Here is a 22,035-nt window from a genome sequence, read left to right as displayed (position 1 = left end):
ACAGCAAAATATTTGGATCAGTAGGATTCAGTGTTGTGATCAAGTCACTACCTTCGAGTCACGAGTCATTCCGAGTCATTGGACATTTTGACTCGAGTCAAGTCAAGTCAATCGATTTTCAAAGGTGACTCGAGTCAAGTCAAGTCAATCGATTTTCGGAGGTGACTCGAGTCAAGTCGAGTCAAGTCAAGTCAAGTCAAGTCACGAGTCAAGTCACATTTCAAGTCAAGTTGCATTTTCGAAGTGTGATGCATGATTACGTCATTGTAAGTTGCTAGCTGTCTGAAATACAGATTGAGTGGTCACTGATTCCGAACCGCTGAGCGAATATAGAGGTAAATATACACGCTAGAAGACGTTGTATCGCTCACGTATGCGTAGAACTGTTGCATGGCCTCAGTTAATAGGCACAAACCAAAATACAGAATGGAGAAACGAAGTGTTAAGATGTAATACATCACCCATTTAAAAATAGATATGATACAATTCGAGCATGCTCTAATGCTCGACGACAATATAACGTATATTCGAATTAAATTTCAATAAAACAAGAGGTTTGGTAAAGGTAAAAGAACAGAGACAGAATATACACTTTGGTATTTTATTACTTTACTGTACTACTAGAGTTTACGACAACATAAGCTTCGATCACTTCGTTTGCGGTCAATTTATTTATGAGAGAACAATCGAGGCTCAGTAAAATGCTCGATCAATGAATGATTGATCGCTTTCCAGGGTTACACGAGCGTTTCGAGAACAATCCGAACATATGCAAGATACAGTGATTTTTATCGACACCGATTACTTGATGACTTGAAATTGACTCGTGAATTTTGGTCCGAGTCACGAGTCAATCGACATTTCTGATACGCCGAGTCAAGTCAAGTCAAGTCATTTTTGCAAAGTGACTCGAGTCAAGTCAAGTCATACGAAAAAGGTGACTCGAGTCTGACTCGAGTCAAGTCATGACTCGAGTCATCCCAACACTGGTAGGATATTGACAATTTAGCCACTAAAATGAGTCAGCACAGTAGGATATGTCATCTCAGACGGCCATTCTGTTCATGTGAGTTCTACTAGTAATGAAGCGAAACTGCCTCGTGATTTTCCTAATTAAAAAATAAAAATGAGGTTACCAACTATTTAGTAAATTTAGAGGCTTCGCGGACCCCCTGAAAATGCTTCGCGGACCCCCGGTTGAGAACCACTTGTGTATACAGTCGATGGGCAGTGCTTTGCTAGTGTGATGTCATATTGACGGACAATATGTCAACCCTCATTTTAAAATCCGCTAGTGGGCGCTAAAGAGTGTCCGGAATTTGATTCACAAAAATATGGTAACCCTAAACTAGCGTTATCTAGCTCTCCAAGTCTAATTGTTGGTATGGTATAGTAAACACCAATAACTAATAAAGTCCGGTACCTGTTACTGAAATAATTTATTCATGCTCCAGGTGGTACTAAGTGTAGCAAAAAAAAACAATTAGAAAAAGTTTGTGAAACACTGGGTTAAATAATTCGTACCGCCTTTTTCAGTCTGAAGGAAGAATGGAGGTCTTGGGACCGCGGCATGACGGAATCCGAGATCGCGCTTCAGAGCAAGCTAACCCAGCTTTTGGATTATGAAAAGAGCTACGGGTATGTTAAAGTATCATCGGATATCGTCAATGTAGTCGACGTTGGCAAGCCAGTAGAAGTAACGTCATAACTCTATACTCAAATACGAGTAGAATGAAAATTTGAAAATTAAAAGACGTAGTTTGCCCTAATTACTGCACTGTACTGTAAAGTAAATGCGGAAGTAGTCCTAAATATAACCATTTGAGGAAGTTGTGCATTATGTGAAAGTATGCAAAAATTACTTGAGTACTATGCTACTCACCGGCTATTATTCGTCATATTTTGGTTCTATGGATATTGTGATAGACTTGCAACGTTCATGATTATTTGAACATGTTTCCAAATCGATCATTCTCTGATAAATTCCAGTTCGTTTCCCCATATATGTGCCATTGAGCCGCCTTTAGTCAAAATACGCCACCCTGTTTTGTGACAAGAGAAGGAGCTTGTGTATTATCTAGTAGTAGTACATTGAGATTAAGCTATCTGTTTGCCTCGCTAATCGAATTTTCATGCTGGTGACGTCTCTACTAGTTGTTGATGATTACCCCTGACGTGTATCAGCCGAAAATATTCGGCTTCATTTCAATACCAGTATTCATTTGTGTATTTAATTTCCCAGTGTTGAAAAGTCAGCTCTGCGAGAAGCTCTCACCGAATTCGAGTCAAAACTGAGCAAGCTGGAAGGTAGATTTCCTCAAAAAGAAACGGAAGAACTCACCAAACCGGCCAACGCTTTCAAAACTAAAAAGCTCTGTCAGGTACGTTTGCAATTTAACATACTCACAGCGCAGAAATCTACAGATGTCTTGTTACTTTGAAACAGTGTTTCCGAACCTTTACCTGCCTGGTGAACCCTTATGCTAATCTACAAGTCTTTGGCAAACCCCCAAAATAAAAATATACAGCGATCTAATACAATCTAATACACTGCTACAGAATACTGGTGCGTGAAATGAACTGTGCATCAACAACAGTGTTATAAGATCAAAACCATTGAACATGACATTCACACAAAACAGAAGATTATGATGAAAATTTACTGCAAGCTGGTGTGTATGTCTTGACCTACAGCAAACCCCTGAATCTGGCTCAGCGAAACCTTGGGCTTTGTGTGAACCCTGGTTAAGCACCAGTTATAAAGGATGGTGTTAATGATTAGAAGTTTAATTAGGAGTTATACTTGAAATATGTACAATAAATTAGAATTTGGAAAATGTAGAAATAAAATTAGGCAATATGTGAAGATATAGGAATGATATTAGATGTTGCAAAATGAAACTATTCTGAAAATTCAAAATAATCTATTTTTTGTATTCAGTCTTTGCTTCAAGATCTGGACGACATGCAAGAGGGCGTTGACTCTCTGAAGGCAAAACTCAATGGTTTGTGTCGATCGTATCAGAGTTCTGAAATAGATCAGCTATCGAAACAAGTGACGACTGCCTTGCAAAGGTAAGTATTTGTTTAAAGAGATTCACCGAGGTACAGAAATTCAATACACAACTGAATAATATTCGTATACATATACATGAATTGTCAGCAAGTATTTCAGATTTCAAAAGAAAATTATACATCAAGTCTCATTTCTTGATACGATTATTGATGCAGAAAGTTCTATGAAAATCTCTACTAATTGCTGACTACCAGCCCTGTTGTGTGTCAACCGATAACATCCTGGTTTATTGCAATATCATTGAATGAGCCCCGCCCTGTTTTCACCTGCGCAGATATGATAACATGAAAATGAAACTGGCTAAACTCCGAACAAAGTGCGAGAAGAACCTTCTGGAAGCCTTCCATACTTGCGCCAGAGAATTTGATCAGTGGTTGAAACTGAAGAAGGAGCTGGTCCAGCGTTACGGCGACGTTTCCGGTGACAAAAAGACCGCCCAGCAGAAATTGGAGCGAATTCAGGTATGCTAGAAAAGGAAAAGGAAAGGACGTAGTTTATTTTTGTCCTTGAAGTTTTTTTTGCGGCATATACACCGACTCACGATACACATACACACGATCTGTGCATATGCATACCATGTGTGCACTGTGCATGATGTGCATATGCTGCTGGACAAGGAAGTGCAAATATAGCCTTACGGCTTTCTAAGTCATGCACCACCCCTCCATGCTATCCCAGTAATGCATGAGCGCCAAGCGGGGAAGTCATGGATACCAGTGTTACTAATCAGGTCTTTGATCTGACCCGGCCGGGGATCGAACCCACGACCTACCAATCGAGAAGCCAGACGCTTCACCATTACGCTATCTTGTCTAGAAATGCCGAATTATGTGAATAAGTGTGTACCGATGGAAAAAAGATGACGATAAAACTTTGAACCCTTCTTCGATATACTCCCAAGATAAAAATTTATGAAAGGAAAAATAAATTATTTTTCGTGTTAAGATTTGGATGGAATTTGAGTTGTGGGTGCTGGATATTAGGGTTGGAAGTGGGTTAGGGTTAGGTTCCGGCTTGACATGAAGATCGTAAGGATCATATCGCCAGCACCCGTCTATACCGTTATAGAGGCAATTACACACTATTATTACTGTGTATGTGTTTTTGTTTTGTTTTGAGCATTTTTCATGCTTACTCATTCTGTTTATTCTGGTTGACGAAGAAATAAATCTCTCTCTCTCTCTCTCTTATCCCAATATTAGGGTTTTCGGTGGGAAATATTATGGTTGTGGCGAGGGATATTAGGGTTGTGAGTGGGAGATATTAGGGTTGGAGGATGACAGATGTTAGGGTTGGGGGATAAAATATATTAGGGGGATTTCGGACGCTAGTTCGAGGATTTCATCACCCCTAACCCTAATATCTGTCATCCCCCAACCGTAATATCTCTCACCAACAATCCTAATATCTCTCACCCACAATCCTAATATCTCTCACCTACAACCCTACTATTGGGATTCCTTAACCCAAACCATAACCCTAACCCACTTCCTACCCTAATATTCCTTCACCAACACGAAAAAATAACTTATTTTTCCGTTTAAAAATTTTGATCTCGGGGATGTATCGAAGAAGCGCCAAACTTTGAGGGTAATGACAGTGTTGACAACAATTCACTGCCTTCGAATGATAAGTCATATTGAGTCACGGTACGTTTTGACTCAAATCAAGTCAAGTCACTAGATTTTTGAAGGCCCGAGTCATTTCTGTGTGATGTCATGCGAAAAAAAAATCAGAAACATTTATATTTTTCATTTTTTTTGTAAAATTCATTTCGTTTTATTTTAGGAACTTCTGAAAAGTGTTGACGAGGGCAAAGCCAAGTTGCAGAGCCTGATTGGTCTAGGCGACGAGCTTCCAAACATACTGCGCCCGGAAAGCAGTGAAAACGTCCGTCACCAGACCAAGCAGTGCAAGGAAGCCTGGCGCAATTTTCTGGCTATCCTTCAGGTAAATCTCTTTTGCCTTTTTTCTTTCTAGATAGAACCAAAAATCTTGTTACACCAGGAAAAGGAACAAAGCCTGCAAAGCTACGTCGAACAGCTCACCGATTTTGCGTCGAACGTAAAGGAACTCACGAAATGGCTCAAGGAAGTGGAAGACAGGTTTCAAGGGGAGTCGGGACTGCGAGCCACTATTGGATTGAAGAAATCGCAACATAACTCGCTTCAAGTATGGATAATTATTTGTGGAAATGTCATATGTGTGAACTAGTGATCCTCAGCATAGTCACAAAGTACAATGGCAGGTACCTGGAAGGGCGATTTTTTTTCACACGTCAAAATAAGTTAAAATTTTAGCGTTAGGTCAAAAAATTGTCAAAACGATTTACAAAGTCAAAAATTTTTTGCAACCAGCATTTCGTTTGTATCGTGGATGTTTGCTCTGTCGGTGAACTTATCTTTTGACATTTTACAGCTTGTAGCCTACTTTATAGGCCTACCGTTGTAGACGGTCCATTGTCTGCTCATTGTGAATCATACACGGTCAAATGAAACAAATAGGTTGACCTAGTGTTATGCTCAACGTACCGCAATCTCCCAACTGTAGCAAAACTGCGTGGGCGTGGGTTCCTATATCAAGAAGCGCACGATGAAAAATTGTGATGTAGACAACATTGTCGGAATGAAGCGACACGGTTTGTCACCAGCAGTCTACGCACAACTTGAGTGTTGTCAGTCAACAACTGCTGCTGTTGAACGTTCTTTCTCCATTCTTGGCAAGCTATTTAGTAAGGAGAGACACTTTCTACCCGAGAATGTAGGAAAGTATCTTTCGTTGTACTACAACAAATATTAATTATCTCTACGATGATGCGTGATGTAACTACTGGAATTCTTCATAGGTCCAGATTTTGTTAAAATAAAGTTTTTTCATGTAAAAATTTGTCAGATTTTTAGTCAAAAAAGTTTTTTCAGGCCAAGCTACTTCATAAGGACATACGGTTCTAACCATAAATGAAGATAAGTATTATAATTCTAACATTATGTGGGAAAACACCTAATGTTTATACATGACGGCAAAATTTTGTCAAAATTAAGTTTTTTAAGGTAAAGAAATGTCAAAAGTTAGATTTTTTAGGTCAAAATCTTCCGAGCGTCATATTCTTTTGTGTGAAATTTCAAGTCTTCGTTTTTTCAATTTAGTCAATTGCGGAAGATGTGACCGATCCCAACTACAAGTTTGAGAGATTGAAAAGGAAGGCTCACAAACTTGGCAGCTCTCCGGAGTTGACTCAACTCAACCAGCTCACGGCTCAATACCACGCCATATCGAAACAAGTTCAAGACGCGTTGAAACGTAGCGAACAGAACCTGTACGACCATCAAGCTTACCAGACGGCTTTCACGGAAGCGCAGGAGTGGAACAACGATTTCACTCACAGATTGGGGACTTATTCCAATCTAACAGGTTTGTTCCATCCATATCTATGATAACAGGGGTTCACTAAGCCATATTTATCGGTTCTCTGGAGGCCAAGTCACGTCTGACTCATAAAGCAGCAGTCACACTGATTTATTTATATATTTGAGTTAATAGAAATAGATTGTAGTTTCAGGGTGAATATTCATCTCTTTTATGATGGAAATTGTAATTAAAACTGGGAGAAGCAGCACCTGTATTGCGGTAATTGACTGTATTCCGAAGTCTGAACCTATTTGTAGTATCATTAGTCATGTTGCGTGAGTTGCGAAGATGCATCTTGAAATTTCCAAAGTATCCACCTCTCATTAAATGCTAATACTATGTGACCCTTGACCAAGGCTACCTTTTGAAATTACTTAACCTGTCCTGGGAAACGCTACATATACTTGGAATGGAGTAGAAATTTGTGATGTACCTCCACTTGAATACCAACGATGATTACTTTGATTACCTCTGCACTTGATGGATCAACATGTGCGGTATTGGGCATTTTTGGCAGTATCACCTGGAGTTTCTTGTGAATCTGCCGCAGACATTTCTGATGTATCTCTTCTCAATCCGACTTCATTTTGTAGGTGGTAAGGAGATGTTGGAGCAGCGGCTTCACAAGCTCGACACTCTCCTCGGTGGAAAACAGGAAGGCGAAGTGAAGATCAATATAACACGAGGTGAATATTTTTTGGTGTTTTCTATTCTGCCGCCACGCTCGGTGAAATCATAAACAATCTTAAATTGCAGGACATTCCGACAAAATACTACCGACGACCGCCCTGAAAGGTCAACCCACTATAAGATCGCAGGTTGCCGAGCTGGTGCAGTCTTGGCAGGAAAATATCTCAAAGGCTGAAGATATCAGGTATTGTATCTTGCTTTTTACGTCACTAATAGAACCAGATCGTCTTATCGCTTTGACGATAATTCCGTGTATCGCACTTTCAAAAAAATATCGGCATCGGCCATTAGATAAAACAAAATATTTGCAATGGTAGTAGGGAATCAGAGAACTATAATCTGCGACAGCTACACTGTGGATATTGATCGATTTCTCACAACTTACAGGCTGTAATGCTGTTCAAAGAAATGGTGCGAAGGTTTTGGAAATACTCATTAAGCTAAATGCCATACCTTTTGAATATAGGCCGGACATATCTGGGTTATCGGTTTGACTCTATAGTGCCTAGCAAGTGGATGTAATGGCTGATGGTAGCTGCTCTACAGATATATTGCTCTGAAAATTTATATATTTTCTTTAGAGAGAAGCTCAGAAAATGTATCAGTGCGTGGGAGAGATATGAAGAGGAGGTGAAATCGGCACAAAACTGGCTGCAAAATACCGACGTCGCCGTCAAGGCTGAGAAAATAGCGCACGAGGGACAGGTACTGTGTGTGCTTGTCTTTATTCGTTAATATTGTTGGTAATGTCATTTCTGAGAATGGTGTATGAAATAAATTTGAAAAATCAAAATTTATGTCTGCTATTCCTATTCCAGCCTGAATTACTCCAGTGTACAGTACATACTTTCAGACTATTTCCACTTCAAATTAAAATAACTTTTAGGCAAAACCACTTACTTTATTACATAAGGCAAAACATAGTTTTTGGAGAGTTTTGCACCACTTTTATGAGTGAAAGTGAGTGAAATATATGGGTTTATTCCAATATCTATATATTATTCAATTGTATTTTGAAGTTCTGTACTTCCAAAAGTATCTATAACAACTTTATTACTATCTTTTCCAAACTTTTGAGACCAGCCTTAGTTACATTACCTGGTTAAAACAAACATGCAAATAATATTACACCCTAACTGTTACTTAATTGCAGCCATTGAGTCCCGAAGCATTATTTTCCGACCTCGAAAAATGCCAAATGCTCTACCGCGACGTGAAAGCCAAAGGCTCCATGGTGGAAAATGTACAAGGCTGCGCTGCTAACATTGTTTCGCTAACCGGAGATGTCTCTGGTACAAGAGTGGATTTGGCAGAGATCAGAGAACATTACCAGGAGTTGGTGAACTCAGTACAAGGTATTTCTTCAATGAAATTAATTCTATTCGGGGTATAGTGCTTTGGAATTACCTCAACAGTATCACAGGCAGTCTGAGGCTATTTGACATAAGTCTATAAATAGCAAAAGGTTACTTAGCCACTGACTTTGTAAAGAAATGTAACAGCTTTTGACTCATTTTCTTTCCAGCATTGCTAAACGAGGCGGAGATCTTAGCGGAAAGCGCAAAAACATATCACCAAGCGTTACACGTTTTCACCGACTGGTTCTCTGGAAAGTCAGTGGAATTATTTCGCCTCTCCGACACCTCCTGCACTAAAGAAATGCTTGTGGAAAACATCAAGGTATGGTACTTGAGAGAGAGAGAGCGTCTTTATTTTCATCCAACCAAAATACATAACAAACATTGGAGATAGGAATCGACAATGTTAATCCGCAGAAATTCGCAGTAAAAATGTTTGAGAAGCTCCCGCTTTGGTGTCGTTGATAGATATCTCTATTTTGGTTGGCGTGAATCTCCGCCAATAACATTAAATCCTGAATTGCTCCAGTTTTTTCATTTAAAATTAGGTTGAATCAAAATGTAATATCTTTTTGCTTGATCACTATTCTGTACATATTGTATGACATTTAAAACAGGATATACCAAATAAAATCAAAATGCTCAAATACCTTCATAATGTGCAGATGAGTGATCGGATGTAGCAATAACACATTTGAGTATACCTAGTCACAATTTCATTTTATTTGCGATATTCTTTTCGTCTTGTCACTCTTTGCTAAACTTGCAATTTGTTTTCGCAAACAGGCGCTTGAAGCCCTCAAGTCTGAAACGCCGGAAGGTGACGAAAAACTGAAGCAAGCCGTCTCTACCGGGAAAAGAAGCAGCCCGGATAAAAGCATCAATCTGCAATTACAGGTCGGTCTGCAATTTAGGGAGAGAGAAGATGATGCTGAGACTTGAAACTACCATAATTCTCCATGTATAATCCGCAAAATTTTCATGAATTTTTGCCCTAAAATCGGTGGGGGTGGGGGTGCGTATTATACATGGGAACAACACGCTTGAAAAAAATCTCCCTAGATAAAAAACTTTTCACACCTTTCATCATGTTTGTTTCCAATCGCGCATCACTTTCAGCCATCGTGCCCAGTAATTCGTATTATCAGTGTTACGCGCTACCAATTAGCAAAAGTGTGTTGCCAATTAACGAGAGTCGTCTGCACAGCACGCAATCTCCTGCTGAGTTGGTTTGCCGTTTGCACGCGAGCGAAAGTAGGTCATTCATTGATTGGTGAACGCGAGCGCGGCAGTACTCGCTAATTCATCGACAGGCCATGTGCGCACAATATAATCGCACCACCAACAGGCGTGGTGTCATGGAGTAACCGTTGGCCTGAGCAATCGCATCTGACCTTGTGCGCAAGATGTTGCGTCGCCGACCTCGCAGGCTTTGGCTGCTATATCTACTATCATATAGAGCAGTGGTTCTCAACCTTTTTGGCTTCGCGGACCCCTTTTGACCGTCACGGACCCTCGCGGACCCCCTCAAATTTTAGTTCAATTTTAGCTCTATTATGGTGCAACCTTCATCTGTTTTGTGCAAATATGAACTGTAGGCTTGTGATACACAGCAAAATAATGATTTTTCTTGAAGATAACATCATACTATTTATGTAGAAATTGGTCGACTTTTATTATTTCAAAGCTAATTTTGCTGCTGTATTTCTTGAAGTAAGTGGTCGTGTCTTGAAAATCCGCGTCTTCGTTTTGATATGAACGAGGAGTGCCGAAAACCATTTCCGCAAAGATAGATGGAGGCTAATGCAATATTAACGCATAACGCTTCCGACGATACTTTTGGTGTGATCGCAACATTTATGGCACCAAAATGAAGAAACACATATTTTCTGAACATTAGACGTCCAGCATCTTGCGCAGGGACGGGCAACACACGAACAGCGGGTCGGATTCGGCCCGTAACGGCAATTTGATCGGCCCGCAGAGAGTTTCTACCGTCAAAGTGAAATCCTAATCTAAAAGTATAGACTAATTTCATGCTCCAAAGAATGGATCCAAGTTTTCCAACCAGAAGACTGCAGAAAGACCGTCATGAAACGACTTGTTCTGTTCGGGTTTACATATAAATTTACGAGCAAACATTTTCGACCATGAACAATTGAGCATTAACAATACAAGGCTGCATACCAATATAACTGCTGGTGATATTAATTTCAGGGTTGGAGCGTAATGCTTTGATAGCAACGAAACACTCCTTTTTCATCAAAAAATCAGCTTTGCCGATAGGGCATCCGTAATTAGAATGCGCCGAATCTGATAGTCAAGCTTTAAGAGCAGGTATATCTTTATCCGATTTATGACGAGTGTCACCCGAAAATATTCGGGTTCATTCAATATAATTATATTATTTAATTGCATATTAAAGTTCTGTACGTCCAAGAAGCTGTTCCCTGCATTGGGATAAATTATGGAAATACTTCGGAATTTTTTTATTTCAAACGATTATTCACTTATTTGATGAGACTGACAACTTCAAATCGAGAAGGTTTCGCAGACATTGCGAAGTGACCCTGATTGACGTTACTATCTTCATATATATATATATTTTTAAATAACCCATCAAACGTCTCTAAACAGCAATATGTTTGTATCAGCAGGTTATTCGAAAATTGGCAATGAAAATGAGTTTCCACACTACCACATTCCATGTCAGACGATTATTATGCTGATATGAGTCATGAGGTTTTAGCAGTTGTGGTGCGAAACAGACTCATGCTTTCTCAAATTAAAAAATAAAATAAAAATTAGGTTATCAAACATTTTAAAAATATAGAGGTCTCGCGGACCCCCTGAAATTGCTTCGCGGACCCCCGGTTGAGAACCGCTGATATAGAGGCAATACCGTTACTTGTATAATGATTAGCAATCGCATCTCTAATAGGCCTCGTGCGCAAGACGTCGTGTCGCTGGCCCGAACTATCGCGCCGCCCGCCTCGCAGGCTTTGGCTGCTCTGTACTATCGTTCAGAGACAATGCCGTTAATTGTATAATGATTAGCGATGGTTGTGTCTTGATTGTTCGAGAGTGACATCGCAAAACAGAACAACATCGTGTAGTAAAACACAGCTATTCATGTACTGTGAATGCAGGGTGCGTACTATACATGGGTACAGGCTTTTTCCCAGAATTTGCATGCCATTTTAAGGGTGCGTATTATGCATGGGGGCGTACTATACTTGGAAAATTACGGTATGTCACTAAAACCGTTTATTAAGCGTTAGTCGTCTGTTTGCCTTGATTCATCAAATTTTAATGCCTGTGATGTCATTTTTGGTGACACAACTGTTGAAATGCTATGTTCTTGTGAACTGTTGAATTGAATTATTCAGACTAGTAAATTTTCAATTTTTGTAAAGGAAGTAATAATTATTCAAATATGTGTTGAAGTTCTGTACCGCCATGAATCTGTTCTGTCAAAATCGCATCAAATTTTAGACCCTACGTGAGGAATGGAGCGAATATAAGAGAAAACTGGAAGAGTCTCTGACAAAAGCTCAAACTCTGGTGCAAGAAACGGCGAAATACGGCAGAATTTGCTCCGAATTCCTGGATTGGATTTCTGCGATGGAACAATGTCCTGATGCAGAGGTGATTTCAGCTGTGTTACATAGATTGCATACTGTAGCAGGTAATCGTAGATGGCTTCTGTGAAAATTGCAGGTTGCATCTTTGCGACTAACGCAAAATAACGAATGACAATGCAAATGGTGCTGCTTTTGAAAATATATTCAGTTTCCTTGATACAGGGATTTTGCCACACGGTCATTACAATTTTACTCATAATAAATGTGATATGAACATATCCCATAAATACTTTCTATGTTATAAAATCTAATACGTTACTAAGGCCCAGGGTTGTAACTTGTAACCAAGTCAAAAGTTTATGAGTCACAAGTCAATTAGACTTTTATAGTTTTTACTCGAGTCCAGATATACACATATCCGTAAAGTGCTTTCTACTGCAAATTTCAAAGTAAAGTTCAATAATATCGTTTGCAGATCGAACTTACCGGGTCACTGCCTGAGAATCGAGAATTATCGGACCGTTACAAGTCTTATTCCAACGAGATCTCGGCCAACCAATCTAAATTGGACAAATTGAACCGGGCGGCGCAGCAACTTGTCGGTTCGTGCGGAAGCGCGGATGGAAACGTCAGCATGCAAGTAAGTGAAGTCAGCATTTTTCTCGGACAGAACTGTGTCATAAAATTCAGCAGAGGTGGTAAAAGTAGTCAGCGTTGATACTGAAGTAGGAGTAGAAGTAACAGCGTAAATTTTACTGAATTACAATTCACTACTGCTGACGATCACTCCTGAGGAGTGTCAGCCAAAAATATTCTGATTCATTCCAATATCAATATGCTATTCATTCATTGAAGTTCTGCACCTCCAAGAAGCTCTCCAAGTAAGGCTCGGCAAAATGGGGTACCTGAGGGGCTTGATTCTGAATCTAGTACTGCTCTTCAAGTCTTGTATTCGAGCATCACACATTATAACGTCATAACAGTATAAACGATGTGGCTGAATGAAAATTTTAAACTTTTTAGTAGTTCTCGTTGAGCGGATTGAAAAAGTAGATTTGGTGGAGCAGTCGCATAGCTTTTGACAGCTATTCGGAGCTAGTTACTTTGAAAATTGGAAGACATATCGCGACTAATGAAACTGTAAATAGGTAGAATCTTGAAAAATATGCAGGTTCTATTTCACGCGATTCTTATGACTATTTCTCTCCGAAAAGTGATGGCAAGCTCACAAAATAGAAACAAAACCAGGTGGTTTTTCCTAAAAATATCTAGTAGAGGTGAAAGTGGAAGTCCATAAACGTAACAACTTGAGTAGGGCTGTAAGTAACCAAACACGGCTTGGAGCGCTCGGGAAAAATGTCTATACTCGTTACTGATTGCCTCCGAAATTCAGGTGACCCAGATGATGTCCCGCTATCAAGCACTGATCATCCGCACCAAGGACAAGCTCCGAAAGTTCCAGGACACCATCCAGCTTCAAACTGACCTCGACAATGAAGCGGAAGAATTTGACAAATGGCTTCAAACTACGGATGAAAGATTTGCGATGTTCACGCAACCTGAGAATATTGACGCTGAGAACGCTCAGGTATGTTGGTACAATATAATTTTGTATTGAAAGAAGCTCTAACATGACCTAAATATGATACGATTGTTGATATACAATGTTATTTTGAATTCTCTATTGGTTGCTGACGATTACCCCTGACGAGTGTCAGTCGAAAATATTCGGGTTTATTTCAATATCAATTATTGAAGCGTATATTGAAATTCTGTACCTCCAAGATGCTCTTTAAATATGTGTGTTAAGCAATTTAGTGGCCTATGAGTAACTGCTGAAAGTGTGGGACCCGTCGTCAAATCTACTCTTTGAAACTGGTAGATTACTTTTCAGACATCATTTTACTTCTGCCTGAAGTAGTTTATAATGTCATGGAAGTGACAAATTAAGTAGAAATTTGCTGAGTTACTTTCGATTCTACCTTAAATAGTTTTGACATGTCTTTGAAATCCTTGAAATTAGTACATGTACTTACTGTCGGGTCAAAATTTACGGCAATATTTCTACTTCTACTTGATGTGTTTTTGACATGTCTTAGAAATCACTACTACTACTTCTAGCGAAGTAGACATATACAACTTTGTCTTTGAAATCTTTACTTGTATTTGAAGTCAAGTCGAAATTTATGACGTTCTTTTCTCAAACAGGAGTGTTCCGATAAGCTTGACGAAGTGTTGGCTGAATTCGAATCGCATAAATCTCTCCTCTCGTCAATCTCCGACAAGAGCTCCAAACTTTGTCAGCTTCTTGATGCAAATTTGACGGAAGAACTGCGACAGCAGACAGCCGCTCAACATGAGGATTTCCAGGTGGGTGTTTTTTATTGAAATTGAAATCGAATATAGTTTGTACACTCCTCAACCATTGGCGCGGACTCGAAATGTATCATGTCAATTTATAAATGGGTAATGTATTGCATCTTATCAATTCGTTTCTCTATTCTCTATTTTGGCTAGCAACTATAAACTGAGTGTATACAATACAATTACTCACGTAGTTTAACAGTTCTACGTCTATGTGAGTGATACAGCGCCTTATTTCGTGTATATTTAGCTATACATACGTTGATCGGTGCAGAATCAATGACCCCTCGATCTGTAATTCAGACAGCTATGGCAAAATGCAATGATGTAATCATGCTTCATACTTCAAAAAGGCAACTTGATTTGAATTTTGACTTGACTCGTGACTTGACTTGACTTGACTCGAGTCAAGTCGAGTCACCTCCAAAAATCGAGTGACTTGACTTTACTTGAGTCACCTTCGAAAATCGATTGACTTGACTTGACTCGAGTCAAAATGTGCAACGACTCGAAATGACTCGTGACTCGAAGGTAGTGACTTGATCCCAACACTGGTGCAAACAAGCATTTTGAATTTGAAACTACTAATGGCATCATAATACGGTGAAAAACTATGTACTATATCACAGACTGTGTCCTAATGTGACAACAAATTTCAATTCAGGAACTGTTATCTCGAGTTCAAAACGAGCGCGGCAACCTCCGTCGTACGTTACGCTATTACGAGGACTTCCAGGACTCGTTGAATTCTTTCAAAGACTGGATGTCAGAGATGAAGAAGAAAATCAACGCCAAGTTCGACATCAAATACGAATTGTACGAGAAGAAGGGGCAGTTAGCAAAGTAAGCGTTGATCCACATTTAATAGAGGCAGTCAAAGTAGTTGTTGTTACTATCAACCAGAAGTAGAAGTACCATTGTACAATCATCCTCAAGTAAAAGTAGAATTGGCGATTTCTAAGTAAGTATTGCAAGTCTAGTTTTGCCTAAAAACTGTCAAATACAAGTACAAAATATCAAAAATCTTAACTAGAGCAAGTTTTTGTTGCAGTCGAATCCGTGAAAAGTTGCACTTAATTTTCACAAAAGTTGCACTAAAAAGTTGCATTTATGGACAAGTTCCTTGAAATTATTAATGTATGAGATACTCGAATTGATCCTTATCCAAGGCGCCGCAGCAAAACGCAATGTTGGCGACTTCAACAAAATCAATAGCCTGAAAATATTGACCCAGTGAAAATATAATTTTCGGCGGTTTAGCCTAAATAAACATCAAATCAGAAAGGAACTCAAATTTAAATGACAGTGAAATAATCGAGCGAACTATTTACATATAGTGCCTAATATTTTCAGTAAAAAGTTAGTTTCATGAAAAATCGAAAAAGCTGTAAAAAGTTGCATGAAAAAAAATGGAGAAAAGCTGGAAATAGTTGCAACATGAGATTCCTTCAAACAGCTTAAAATACCATACTAGATAACTTCTGAGCATGTAGGAAGTTGCAGGAAGCTGTAAAAAAAAGTTGCAAAAGTTGCAAAAACTTGCCTTAATCATAACCAATTGAGTTCAAAGACAGATAATTACTCTGTAACTGACAACCTCCGATATTTAATCAATTCATTACATAATGACATTGTCACTGCCAGGTTCATGAGCTACCAAGAAGAGATTGTAAAGCATAACGAAATGATCGATATGGTGGTGCTAAAAGCCCGTCGTCTTCCGGATAATATCAGGGAAACGAGAGAAGTCGAGTTGCTGAACGAAGATCATAAACGCTTGATCAAGATCAGCAAAGAGAAAGTGGATGAACTCAAAGCTGGGGTGAGTGTTTACTCTGAAATTCTTCTAGTGGCGGACAAAGTAGTTAGCGTTGTTGCTCGAGTATTAGTAGAAGTTAAAGCATAAATTTTCAATCAATTACAAGTGTACGTAGTGATTTCCAAGTCATGTAGAATCTATTTGAACTCAGAGTATAAAATAAAGGTCCTGAAAAGACTTGACTAGTTTCGAAAAGTCGCATACTTCTGGCAGTTGATCGAAGATGGTTACATTTTAAAAGTACTACTTTCCAAATTGCAGTATATCGCGGCCAATAAATTATGACAAATGACTCTGCATATAGGTGCAATTTTTAAAAATATACGCAGTTACGGTGATATAAGTACAGTTTTTGTGACAATTTCACTCATAACATTGCTGCAGACGTGTCCTAAAACTACATCCTACTTACGATATGTAAAATGAAAAAAAATGTGCAATCTATTCATGCTCAGGTAAACCTCTGAATATTTTTGACTGACGGCGATCGCTTTCAATTTGTCGCAGGTGAAAGTGCACCAGGACTATTTCGAGGGAATGCAGGCTGCCGAGAAATGGTTGCTGGGGAAGTCGTCACAAATCATGGTGGCTTCCTCGCAGGACTTTCCTTCGGACCTGGACGTTTCGCGCGAATCCGCCACCAAATTCGAGACGCAACTGAAAGACTTTCAAGCCCTTTTGGAGGAGATCAACAATTTCAGGTAGCCGTCGTGGGATTAAAAGCATAGGTGTCAGCGTTGCTACTCAAGTCGAGTTAGAAATAGCGATGTTAAAAACATGTCAAAACTACTTCAGAAAACAAGAAAAATGTGAAAATGTGAAAAGCACTCAAGGAAATAGTCTCGAAAAGTAGATTTGGCCGATGTGCCGCATACTATTAGCAGCTCATCTTGAGTGAGCACTTTTGAAATTCCAGCGTGCATCTTTGTGACTCTCTCAGAATACCCAATTTCATTAAAAATGGGTGTGATTTTTGAGAATAATTCAAACGATCTGACACAGGATATCGTTTGCCTGGTGTTCATGACAGTTTCACTCGTTAAAATGACGAAAACGTGTGCCAAAACTTCTATTTACTGTACAAATTTCAAATTGTTGGAAACAAGTGATGTTGCCTGAACACGGAAGTACTGCTTGTGTAGCCTACATAGTGCAAATACAAACTCTGAAAAAGCAGATGTACTTCGATACTGAATACCTCTGTTCCAGTAGGAATTGAAGTAGCCTAAAAACGTAACACTTCGGTAAGTTGTCAAAATTGGCAAAACTTAAATGAAAAAGTTCAAGTAGTTGTTACTGACCAACTATTCTGTCGATGCATTTCCAGGAATGAAGTCCAATCGTTATCCTCGATGAGCAAACGTCTCTTAAACGAATACGAAGACAAAGCTCCTTTGGAAGGTCAAGTGAAGACGCAATTCGAAAAACTGCAGGTACCTCACATACTCCCCGTGTAAACCAAGTTATTTTTGAGCCGCTTCCTGTCAAACTTGAACAACCAGGTAATTTTAGTCGTCCAATTAGACTGATTTAAGCAAAATGGCGGTACTCTAATTTTAATCTAATTTGTGAAATGTTTCTATGCTCACCTTTTAATTCTAATCTAATACCTGGTTTTCCTGATCTGAACAACAATTTTGTTGTAGTCCTTTCCGGTTAGGAATCTAATTAAATTTCCAAGTTTTTGCGAATTCACTTATTCTCATTCTAACCTAATTGGGAAAACAATGTGTAGCTATCGTTCTAATCGTAATCTAATTTGAAAAAATTGAAAATTTTTCAGTCCAACTTTGCTTTCCGTAATAGACATTGCTTTCAGACGACCTACTTGACGGTCCACGACGCAGCCACACAGCTTGTGGATCGTCTGAAAGGCATAGTCCATAAGCAACAAGATTTCAACGTGAAACTCCAAGAAATCAGGTCGTGGTTGACTGAGAAACAGGCTTCGGTGAATGTGTGCATGGCTCGAAACCCGGGCAGTCTGGAAGAGTCACAAAGAATCGTTAAAGACTTGGCTTTCACAGCCGTGGAGCTTGAAGGTAAGGAAGCGTAGTTAAAGTTGTCATCGATAGTATTTAGACATGAATGTAGATTAGGGTTGTCCATAATTTGGAAAATCTTACAAATCCTCGGTTGTAATGTCTTATTCGATAGATTATTGATAAAAAACGACACTGAGCCTGAAAGAAGCTCACAGAAAGGCCGTTAAGATTTCGTGCAAAGCGTTTGAAAGTAGCTGCCGAAGAATGGGCGTGCCACCGACCATAGAACGGCGAGAAGACTAGTAATCAAGAAACTACGGCTTTTGATTGAATAATCGGCTATGCTTCAATGACCACGTCAGCAGCAGCTTGCTGATTAGGTGAACAAGGAGTCTGCTACTGGCGGCGATTCTGAAAGCGCATTGTATGTAGGATGACAGATAATGATTTAGGATTGATTCAAGGTATCTTAAGGTACGAAATACATGATGTACAAACAACAGCTGCTTCACAAAACGTCTAAAGCATGACTGCTTGATTGTGAAGGAAACCGCTGTAGCCTACATGCCTTGTTTTCAACGAGGGAAAGCATAGGCGCTTATGCAAGTGGCGACGGATTCCTAATTTCAAAAATAATATATCATTATTGAATACAAACATAAAGCTTAACAATGACACTATAAGTTAGGTGATCTTATTGGGCTCAGGTTGCAGTACATATTTGAAGTTTTGAATGCTCTAGCGATCGGCTGAATCAGACAGTTAGGCTTAGCACTCATCAGATGTTTGCAGCAAATTGAATTCACTTGTAAATGTTTTCAAAGTCCCTAATGATGTCGCAGAAACGAGGTTTAAATGCAAGCACAGGCCCTGCTTGATATGATATGCAAACTATGCTGGATACTATGCACTATGCAGCATTGTCTCTGTTTACCTTTACACCCCTTTTCTGCGCGATTATTAAGGAATTTGACAAATCATATCCAGCATATTATGTGCTTACTTTTACGCCTCTTTTCTGCGTCATCATCAAGGACTCTGACAACACTTGCAAGTGAATACAGTTTGATGCAAGCATCTGACAAGTGCCAAGCATAACCCGCTGATTCAACTATGTACTACAACCGGAGCCCAATGAGATCACACAAACTATAGTGTGATTGTTAAGCTTTATCTTTGTATTCAATAATGATATATTATTTCTGAAACTAGGAATCCGTCGCCACTTGCATAAGCGCCTATGCTTTCCCTCGTTGAAAACAAGGCATATAGGCTACGGCGGTTTCTTTCACAATAAAGCAGTCATGCTTTAGACGTTGTTGTGAAGCAGCTGTTGTTTGTTCATCATGTATTTCGTACCTCAACATACCCTTAATCAATCCTAAATCATTATCTGTCAACCTACATACAATGCGCTTTCAGAATCGCCGCCAGTAGCAGACTCCTAGTTCACCTAATCAGCAAGCTGCTGCTGACGTGGTCATTGAAGCATAGCCGATTATCCAATCAAGAGCCGTGGTTTCTTGATTACTAGTCTTCTCGCCGTTCTATGGTCGGTGGCACGCCCATTCTTCGGCAGCTACTTTCAAACGCTTTGCACGAAATCTTAACGGCCTTTCTGTGAGCTTCTTTCAGGCTCAGTGTCGTTTTTTATCAATAATCTATCGAATAAGACATTACAACCGAGGATTTGTAAGATTTTCCAAATTATGGACAACCCTAATGTAGATGCATAACTATTGTAGTAAATTTCAAAGTAAGTTAATGGAAGTATTCTAGCTAGGGCTGGCACAATGATTGAATACTTAAATACGAATCAAGTATTAATTCTAATGGTTTGAATCAAGCAGTTAGGAATGATTTTTGAGATTAGTGATATTACGATGTCTTTGTCACTAAGAGTTAATTTATAAACGAGAATTATGATGTCAATGGTATTTTCCACTGTTGGCTGTAAACCTCGATTGGTTGCATTTAACATCCTAAAATGTAGTAAAAAGCTACACACGTTAGTGGAAATGACAAATTTGTTAAGTCGTGCATTGTCATAAAGTGCAATGACATAGGTATAGTAAAAACAGTTAATAATCTGGCATTTTGGCCAGCCGTAGCTATGAGTTACATAATTACCTAAAATTACCATCTATATACAGTCAGTGTGCAGACTAGTTTACTCTAAGGTTGTATCAATCATTCCTGTCTAAATACTCCGTGATTTTTCTGTATCATCAATCTTGGTGCTGTTTATTTTTTATATAATAACATTCCCTCTCTCTCTGTAGAAATTCAAGAATTTATCGCCGAAAGCATTTTGCTGCACCCGGAAGAAATGGAACCGATGAAGGCTCAGTTGGAACAGTTCCAAGAAATGCTTGATGACAAAATGCAGAAAGCCAATGACGTCGCGACTGATTGGCTTGCCGTTGCCGATGCTTTATCCGAACTGCAGGTCGGTTTTAGCTGCCAAAATTTGAATGGTATTGCGTCCGTATTTCTGTCTTAATGATGTCATAATAAATAACATCTATCTGTGACTCGCAAAATATCTAAACAACATATTGAACATACATTATCAAAACTAGCAGTCTAGGATGCGGTGTTGGAATTATGACCAGTCTCCAGTAACATGATCTGACATATCGATCTCGCCTACAGACACATTCCGCGTTCATATTCATCGCTTGTCTTTATGATACGCTTTTATTACTTTCCATCCAGTGTACATGCCTCTTATTTACATGCTTTCTAGGCCAGGGGGGTATCTGTTTCAAAGCCTACTCCAAGTCGTTCCCATTCCTTCCTATCTTTTCATTGTATCGCAATTTTGTGGTGTTTTAATCTGACGAAATTTTCAATAAAATTACTCTTTCTTTCAAGGGTTGGCTCGGCGAGACCAAGGCTATCTTGGAACGTATCGGAGACACTCCAGTAGACGGAGCCGCAGAGAGTATACAGAGTCAAGTGCCGAGCAGATACGCAAATTTACCAAACTGCCGAGAACTGCGCGACGAAATCCAGAATAAGGAAGTTCTCCTGCAGCAGTTGGAAGAAAGATATCGTTCTTTGCTCAGCCCTGGTTAGTCGACATTTCTCTCATTATTTTGCAGAAGTCAGTATCGGGGGACTAGTACAGAATTGAGAATTGCTTTGTATATCAACGGGTTTATTTCAATATCAATTTCTCATCAAATTGTATTATCTCAGGCCTTCATTTTCTAGTTTCGCTTGAAGTATCTTGGAAATCACTACAACTACTTGGAGTTGAATCAAAATTCGATGCAATACTTCTACTCCTACTCGGTTACCAAGGATAACTACTTTGACCCCTGATATTTCATAATGGATCGAAAACAATTTTTTCATGTTGAAACTCGAGTTTCAAATCCTTTCTCTAGAATCAGCGATGGACCCGGGATTCCAAGAGGTTTACTCTCAATGGGAGCACCTTCTCGGTATCGCCAAGAAACTTTGCGCTGCACAGGAAGAAAACCTGGAAGCTTCCGAAGACTTTACTTCGTGAGTCTACTTAATCGCGTTTTTTTGCTAAAGAAAATGTAGATTGACGTTGCCACACTTGCAAATATATTGAAATCTAAGTCTGGAATATCAACTCAAATTACTTTTGCATCACTTTATATGCAAATCTTCATATCCATGGCTTATAGTTTAAAAAATATAATTGTAGAAATTGAAAAAATATCTCAAAATCTGAAATATTCTGTAGTAAAGCCGCCTGCTAATATTTTTCAAA

At 39.2% G+C, this 22,035-nt stretch overlaps 1 protein-coding gene and 1 long non-coding RNA gene across 13 annotated transcripts in view; one reads left to right on the top strand and one right to left on the bottom strand.

The window, feature by feature from the left end:
* Nucleotides 1–15,035, bottom strand: part of LOC145444422 (uncharacterized) — a 153,812-nt gene extending 138,777 nt beyond the window's left edge. Inside the window, exon 1 of the long non-coding RNA XR_013916672.1 lies at nucleotides 14,902–15,035. This is a non-coding gene — a long non-coding RNA (uncharacterized LOC145444422). The remainder of the gene's footprint in view (nucleotides 1–14,901) is intronic.
* Nucleotides 1–22,035, top strand: part of LOC145444388 (nesprin-1-like) — a 108,030-nt gene that overhangs the window by 22,161 nt on the left and 63,834 nt on the right. For all 12 annotated transcript variants that reach the window (XM_080322354.1, XM_080322355.1, XM_080322366.1 and 9 more), the window contains 25 exons: nucleotides 1,537–1,638; nucleotides 2,243–2,381; nucleotides 2,942–3,075; nucleotides 3,351–3,537; nucleotides 4,865–5,026; nucleotides 5,084–5,248; nucleotides 6,223–6,487; nucleotides 7,078–7,170; nucleotides 7,241–7,358; nucleotides 7,756–7,879; nucleotides 8,328–8,529; nucleotides 8,700–8,854; nucleotides 9,319–9,429; nucleotides 12,028–12,180; nucleotides 12,592–12,756; nucleotides 13,510–13,704; nucleotides 14,325–14,486; nucleotides 15,145–15,323; nucleotides 16,125–16,302; nucleotides 16,807–17,000; nucleotides 17,627–17,732; nucleotides 18,119–18,341; nucleotides 20,567–20,733; nucleotides 21,162–21,360; nucleotides 21,680–21,800. In XM_080322354.1, coding sequence (XP_080178480.1) covers nucleotides 1,537–1,638; nucleotides 2,243–2,381; nucleotides 2,942–3,075; nucleotides 3,351–3,537; nucleotides 4,865–5,026; nucleotides 5,084–5,248; nucleotides 6,223–6,487; nucleotides 7,078–7,170; nucleotides 7,241–7,358; nucleotides 7,756–7,879; nucleotides 8,328–8,529; nucleotides 8,700–8,854; nucleotides 9,319–9,429; nucleotides 12,028–12,180; nucleotides 12,592–12,756; nucleotides 13,510–13,704; nucleotides 14,325–14,486; nucleotides 15,145–15,323; nucleotides 16,125–16,302; nucleotides 16,807–17,000; nucleotides 17,627–17,732; nucleotides 18,119–18,341; nucleotides 20,567–20,733; nucleotides 21,162–21,360; nucleotides 21,680–21,800 — 3,999 coding nt within the window. The remainder of the gene's footprint in view (nucleotides 1–1,536; nucleotides 1,639–2,242; nucleotides 2,382–2,941; nucleotides 3,076–3,350; nucleotides 3,538–4,864; nucleotides 5,027–5,083; nucleotides 5,249–6,222; nucleotides 6,488–7,077; nucleotides 7,171–7,240; nucleotides 7,359–7,755; nucleotides 7,880–8,327; nucleotides 8,530–8,699; nucleotides 8,855–9,318; nucleotides 9,430–12,027; nucleotides 12,181–12,591; nucleotides 12,757–13,509; nucleotides 13,705–14,324; nucleotides 14,487–15,144; nucleotides 15,324–16,124; nucleotides 16,303–16,806; nucleotides 17,001–17,626; nucleotides 17,733–18,118; nucleotides 18,342–20,566; nucleotides 20,734–21,161; nucleotides 21,361–21,679; nucleotides 21,801–22,035) is intronic.

This window comes from Botryllus schlosseri, chromosome 8, assembly GCF_051294905.1.
Source record: "Botryllus schlosseri isolate E-star chromosome 8, Bs_hap1, whole genome shotgun sequence".
Lineage (NCBI taxonomy): Eukaryota > Metazoa > Chordata > Ascidiacea > Stolidobranchia > Styelidae > Botryllus > Botryllus schlosseri.
This window is presented reverse-complemented; position numbering and strand designations above follow the sequence as displayed.